At 53.8% G+C, this 7,350-nt stretch overlaps 1 protein-coding gene across 1 annotated transcript in view; it reads right to left on the minus strand.

Annotated features, from left to right (window-relative positions):
• MYH10 (myosin, heavy chain 10, non-muscle) overlaps positions 1-7,350 on the minus strand; it is a 141,703-nt gene that overhangs the window by 17,844 nt on the left and 116,509 nt on the right. Inside the window, 3 exon segments of the mRNA XM_015562590.1 lie at positions 589-693; positions 3,286-3,492; positions 4,701-4,845. Coding sequence (XP_015418076.1) covers positions 589-693; positions 3,286-3,492; positions 4,701-4,845 — 457 coding nt within the window.

Here is a 7,350-nt window from a genome sequence, read left to right on the forward strand (position 1 = left end):
CCTAAGCACAGTGACCCTGTCCCACTACCTCCGATGCCACTCCCGTGTGTCTAGATCTTTAACCTGAATCCCCAGCACCCAGCCCAGAACCTAGCAAATACGCTCCATAGAAAGTTTGAAAATTTAACAAAAATACGATGTAAAACTCCAAGAAAGTTGCTACATTATGTTCATAGTATCGTGGTCATTAACCTAACTGCCACCCTAACCAGTAATTAACACAAGTCTTATGAAAGTATGATAAGCAAGCTTCAACCCACCCTTTTACAAAATGGACTCTTTCTCCTAGGTCAGCGTATTGACATTTCAACTAGAACAGACCCCCTTATTGAAATGGCCAGCGACACCCGTGTGTGCACCAGGACGCTGCGGGCGAGCCATGCCCCAGGCAGCGCCCCTGCCCAGCCCACGTGCCTGTGCGACAGACCCTGGGCTCCGCACGGAGCCTGAGCTTCGGGGCTCCCGAATGTCATGGTTGCCACAGTGCAAGTGGCTCCAGACAGAAGTTACCAGAAACCTGAAGGCAATTCACATATCGATTCCGGAAATGGTCGCGTTATTAAAGGCCCCTCACTCCCCCCCGAATACCTGTGTGTCCTGCAGTTGAGACTCAAGACTAGCTGCATCCTTAGAAAATTTAATGCCCTTCTTCTCCGCTTCTTCCAGGAGAGAGGAGACGTTATCCAGTTCATTCTGCGAGGAGGAGCAAAGTTACATGCAACCCGTCAGTGAGCAGATAAACGGCCCAAAACCACCTCTCCCGTGGGCATAAAGCAGCGTTGGGGGAGGACCCCAACTCGGTTAAGGAGCCTTCTCACCGAGAGCCTGTCACCTCCCAACAGTGCCCACGTGGGCAGGCACTGTCCCAGCCGCCAGACAAGGACGTCGTCTCTCCCCACGGAGGACAGGGAGCTTGGAACTGCAGGGCGCACACATGGGGGCTCCCAGCCGCTCCTGCCTGGTCTACAGTGAATAGGCAGTTAGAAGCCGCCCAGGGCTGCCCGCCTGTGAGGGGCCTGAGGGCGGCAGGCGGCTACTCCATCCTCTTTCACACCGAGAGGCAGTGACCATGTGCGGGGGCGGGGGGCAGTATAATTACTATTCTTACAGAACTTGGAAGTTTTATCATAGAGATTCAGAGTTTAGATGCTAGTAGTTCTCTTTAAGCTTTAAAACATCTGGGACTCACTCCGTGAATCCAGTCAATAAGGTTGTGATGACTGCACGGGGACAGATGGCTACCAGACTCAGTGCGGTGATGACATCCTAAGGTATTGCATGTTGAAACAAATATAATATTGTATGGAACCATACCTTAATACATTTAGAACACTGGTATTAATTGGTATTATATATTTATAATGAATACTTAGTTACCTTTTATGGTCAAATTTTATGAATAATGTGGTCAAAAAATTTTTTCATCAATTAATGCTAGCTCTAAAATACCCCTCCCCCCATTATAGGTCCCCACGGTGTAAGACCTTCCACAGGTCTGGGGACGGGGGTGTAAGAAAGGAAGAGGGATCTGGAGGGGACAGTAGGGCCCCTCTGTTCTAGCTAGTCCTCCAGACAGATTAGCAGAGGGACAGGTTAAACAAGTTCCTAAGCGAATGACATTTCCATTTTTGCTCATCTTAGCACGCCCTTCAGAGAGCCACACGCCATCAGTCGTGGCAACAGCGCGGAGAAGGGCTCCGGTCCCAGCACACCGCCCGCCCGTGACCTGCGAGGGGAGCCACCGAGGCAGGCAGGCAGCCCGGCCTCCGAGCCTCACATTCATTGCTCATGGACTGGCCCGGCCCAGGGTGATGAGCGATGACCGAGAGCACGGACAGGAGCCGGATGCATGCCTGGCGCAGCACTGGGCCGGGAGCGCCCCTCGCCTCCCCACCACACGCGGTTCTGACGTCTCGGAGGAAAGCGTGGGCCTGTGAGCACCTGAGCATCACACCCGACCCGCTACAGAGAGGCGCTCGCGAGGCGGCCCTTGGCTGGCGTCAGGGAGCTTAGACTTTGGGAGGCTCCTACGTTCCCCCCGTGACAGACCGCTGGCTGTGCCTCAACCAGGAGCAGGAGCACGCGGCTCCTGGGAGTCTCCCCAGTGATGAGACGTGAGGCGGGCGGGCCTCCCACTTCACATTGGTGTGAACACTGGTCTATGCGAAACCTGCTTCCCTCTGGATCTGGCATTTTGGTCTGTGCCAGGCAGAGGGCGCCCGTGCCCGGCCCCCAGTCACCACCGGGCACTGTCTCTGGGCTCCCCTGCAGCTGCGGGGCCAGCGCTGCTCTCTGAGGGCCTCGCAGGGTCCCGTCCCTTTCCTTCCTGTGCCCTTTCACCGGGTCAGTCACCGCCGGGCCCGGGTCTCCACGCCACACGCTCTGTTTGCAGTGCAGCACACGTAATTACATCTTTCGCACCAACAGACACTCCTACTGAATTGTTTTCATTGTTTGCACATCAAGTGTGCAAACAATGAAAACAATTATACTTCCAGCTATATTCTTCTATGCACACTTCTGCAGTGGGCAGTCTGACTGGAATCTGCGTGCACATCCTTAATGGTTTCTCTGGGACAGACCTCTAGCCGTGAAGTCACTGGGCAGGGATATCATATTCTCAAGGCTCGTGGCACCAAAACTGCCACTGTCCTCCAGAGAAGGCTGCGTTAACTTACACTTAACCACCGTGTAAAAAATGCCAGTTTCCCAAGCCTTTCTCAAGACTAGGTACAATTTTTTTTGCCCATTGTTCCTGCTCTCTTATTGACTAGACCAGCCATGGGCAAACTACAGCCCGCGGGCCGGATCCAGCCCGTTTGAAATGAATAAAACTAAAAAAAAAAAGACCGTACCCTTTTATGTAATGATGTTTACTTTGAATTTATATTAGTTCACACAAACACTCCATCCATGCTTTTGTTCCGGCCCTCCGGTCCAGTTTAAGAGCCCATTGTGGCCCTCGAGTCAAAAAGTTTGCCCACGGCTGGACTAGACTGATGGAGAAGTTGAAGTTGTTCTTGAACCCAGTGAGAGAACTATGTCTGTGATTCACTGTGAACTCACTAGGCTCAGCCAATTCATGCTGCCTCACTCCTCAGTACAGTTCAACTTTAACTCACCCACAGAAGTGCACCTGAGGGACCTACGCTGGGACTTCAGGTGCGACGTGACGCCAGGCACTGAGCAGCACATCGGCTCGGTCCCTCAGGGCCGCGGGGTGCAGGGGGAGCTGTGTGCCACGCTGGGGCCTGTGGGGCCTGTGCGGTGGTCGCCGGGGCTCACCTGCAGTTTGTTCGCTTTCTCGGCCAGTTCCACGCGGAGCCGGTCTCCCTCGGAGACCTTGGCGTGGAGCTCCTGGACCTGGGCATCCAGTTTCTTCCTCTTGTGCTCAGACTCAGCCTTGACCTGCTGCAGCACTTTCACCTCACACGCCAGCTCCTTGTTGTCTGTCTCCAGGCCCTGCTTGTTCTTCTCCAGATTTGCTTTGAACTAGGAGGGGGGAGGGAAAAACACTATCTCATTACACGCCATGAGAGGCACCGCTTGCTGTTTGTCGGATTGTGCCTGACACAGTGAGCCCGAGTCAACACTGAATGAATGACTGAAACATCTGCTGTGCTGTGTGGAGAGTGCTGTAGAAGGAATACACGTGTGCACACTGCTTGGGGTAGTGGGTGCCGATATTTAGGGGCTCACTGCACTGTGTAATTGATCCTTGTCAGTGCAGGCTGGGGGGCAACACCCTGAGCACATCCTGTCCAAAGAGTAACGATTCATTCATGTCCTCCTTGTCTGAAGCGAGCTCTGAGTCTCAGGTGGTTATGACAAACGAGTGAGCAGTGTGTGTTGGTGCAAGGTGGCCACAGTAGGCTGGTGTCTCGTGGACGACATGGGACAGGCTTTCAAAGCCATCTAGTTGGGGTGACATGGGGCTCTCTGACCTTCCTGCCTGGCCTCCATCTGCCTTTCCACTTACTAGCTGTGTGATCCTGGCTTAACTTTCTAACGAGACTGGGCCTCAGTTTCCTCGTCTTTGAGTGAAAATGACAGAGACTAACCTATAGGTTAGTAATGAAGGTTAAGAAGGCAGTGCACGTGACTGACGCACACTGTGACAGCACTTAGCAGCGACGGACACATACTGCTGGGAATGTCAGTATCTGCTACTGTTGTCACTGTATAAACTGGAAGGCGGTATGTGGGCGGGAGGAGAGAGCGTGGAGGAAAGGATAACTGGGAAACGCTGCCCAGGGAGGCTGAGTCAGTGGGTAAATGAAATTAGTTTCATCAGGAGGGAAAGCCTGTGTTAGAGACACACAAGAGGGAGCAATGTATACAGCGGCTTGAGGTCAGAGTCAGGGGGGCCAAGGGAGAGACGTGCACAAGGAACACGTGAAATATGGGGGTGGGGGTGGGACAGATGGACACGATGATGCGCTGGCAGCACATGAGTGGGAGGAAGACCTCAAACTGCTCAGCTGCTTGAGCTGAGACGTCGGAGAAGGATGGTGAGTGAGAGGCGGCCCTGGGAGGAAATGTGCTTCCAGATGGTGGCTGGACCCACCGCTCTTGGAAGAAAGCAGGTCCCGTCAGAAAGCAGCCGCCACAGCGCGCGCAGAGGCGGGGAGTGGACACTGCAGGGGAGGGTGGGCGGAGGGGGTCTGGCCGCCCGGCTCTCCGGGGCAGGGCTCCCTCACCCGCTTGGCCTGCTCCAGCTGCTCCGACAGCTCCTCCAGGGCCGACGCGTGTCTCTGCCGCATGTCCTGGATCTGAGCTTCATGGTTCTTAGTTTCTTCCTCAAGAGCCTTCTTCAGCTCTGCCACTTCTTGTTCACGTTTTGTACTGGAGAAATGTGTTTTAGAGAAAGCAGCTCAGAATTAGTTGTCTAATTAAATTAAAAATTAATTTGTTATGTCCTGGGTGGCTCAGTGGTTGAGCACCAACCCATGAACCAGAGGCACATGCCCAGGTTGTGGGCTTGATGCCCAGTAAGGTGTGCAGGAGGCAATCAATCGATGACTCTCTCTCATCATTGATGTTTCTCTCTCCCTCTCCCTTCCTCTCTGAAATCAATACAAACATATTTTAAAAAAATCAAGAAAACATTAAAAAGAAGTGATGCTTTAAATAAATGCTACATCCATTACTTTGATTATTATTTGTGGCGCTATTTTCCAATAGGCTGGTGCACCCCTAACTGTGGTGCAGGGAACCTTCCGGAAGCAGCATGCTCCCCTCCACAGCTGACTGCGCTGGAGACCCAGTGGACATCCCTGAGGGCTCCACGGTGCTCCGGCAGCCCTGCTGCATGTCAGGGCAGGAGCGGCTGACACGGGCGCCAGGCTGCCTGCTGCAGCGCCAGCCACACTTCAGTGAGGCTGGAAAGGTGAGTCCAAGAGGCTTTCGGAAGCTCAGGGGGTTGGAGGTCAAACCAGTCCGGACGCTGCACCTGAGAGAAGCAGGAGCCTCTCTGACAGCGTGGGAACTGCAGTCACTAATCCTCCCGTCTGCCTGGCACGGCCACGCGGAGGCGGGACAGGAGGCAGGACGCAGGCGCAGGCCGCACGCCAGGCTCAGGTCGCAGACCACAGACCTGGGAAGCCCGGGAGGCCCGGAGGCTTTATCCAACCTGCAGCCACCGTATGGAGGTCACATTAGTATCAAATGCTTTTACTTGGCTTTCTGACTTTTTTATAATTTGTTATCACATTTGGGTAACTTGAAAAACCAATGTTATTTCACCAACTAGAAAAGCCTTCACCCCAAGTCACTCTCTTTTTGTTTTGTTAACCCTCACCTGACGATATTTTTCCATTGACTTTTTAGAGAGAGTGGAAGGGAGGGGGAGAGACAGAGAGAGAAACATTGCTGTGAGAGAGAGACGCCGACTGGTGACCTCCCACACATGCCCTGACCAGGGACCAGGAATCGAGCCTGCAATCTAGGTACATGCCCTTGACCAGAACTGAATCCAGGACCCTTCAGTCCACGGGCCGATGCTATGTCCACTGAGCCGACTAGGGCCCAAGTCACTCTTTAACTGGGTGGATCTGAGCACCGTCTCTAAGAATATAGCTTGTCAACGACTGAAACCACTACGCTAAGTGCCATGTTAATACCAAGAATTTAACTCACAATCATCCTGAAGCACAGCTCTGGCAACCTCGCTCTATATTAAAACCATTTCACTCTCCACACTAAACCAGGAGCAGTTAGAATGCTGGCTCCGTGTGGACACACTGTCCTTTCGTTACTGGTGGAGTGGTGGGATCTAGAGGGCGGAGGTCAGCTGTGCCAAGAGAGAAGGGGCCCCGGCAGCTGCCAGCTCTGGGGTGGCAGGTAGCCAGACAAAAGGAATCCGCGAAGACTCCTTGTGGTCCAGCCTCGCTCAGCCCCGGTGCCTGGCAGTGAATATGCATCCGTCTGGCCTGTCCCGTCCCCCCGCCCCCCCGCCACCCGCCAATCTTCATCCTAAGTCCTAAAGAGCTAAAATGCCAATGAAGATGGAGCCCAGTGAGGGTCCTGACTTGCTGAGCCCGTTCCCTTTATGCCAATCATGTGATACACAGCTGGAGAGGCAGGGCGTGGGGTCCTTAGCCAGAGCGGAGGACACACGAACACTAGCACATCTGAGCTGCAGGCACGGTAATTCCTCACACAGCAGAATCTATATTTGAGGACAGCCATGGCTTTAATTAACACGCATGCATCAATTGTACTGTCTTAAAAATATGTATTTTCTAAGAGTTGAATGGAAGAAATGATCAGAACGCCTTTTTCTATTGTGCTCAAAAGGCTAGCTGAGAAGAAATATTTCAACAAAGTCTAGTTCTGTGGTTTCCAATTTAAAAGAAGCAGACATTTTAGAGAAGGCCGGGACTCAGAACTCCTACAAGCAGGGCTACTCGCTGAGGTGGGCAGGGAGCCTCCAGCCTCATATGGGCTCCAACCGAGACAGGGCCCTCTTTGGGGACACAGCCTCCGTTTGCTGCCGTCTTAGGGATCCATGGCAGGTCCCTGGTGTGTTCTAGGCTCACCACTGCTTCTCTGCCCTGGAACCCTCTCCTGTCGCCTGCAACCCGACCAGGAAGCCTGCTCTGCAGACACGGGGACGTGGTTCTCTCCGGGTCCCAGCACCCAGGTGAGCACGTTGCAGGCTCCGTCCTCCAGGGAAGGGCACCACTGGCTCCCCGCAGCACACCTCGTCCCCAGGTCCTCAGGTCCTCCCACCTCTCTGACCGCCCGGCTTCACCAACGATTCCTTGTCCTTGTTTTGCCCATAGCCGCCTTCTTAGCACGATGGGCTACTGCACCCTGGAACAGCTGGCAGGCGTGTGTGCGTGTGTG

This window comes from Myotis davidii, unplaced genomic scaffold, assembly GCF_000327345.1.
Source record: "Myotis davidii unplaced genomic scaffold, ASM32734v1 scaffold37, whole genome shotgun sequence".
NCBI classification, from domain to species: domain Eukaryota; kingdom Metazoa; phylum Chordata; class Mammalia; order Chiroptera; family Vespertilionidae; genus Myotis; species Myotis davidii.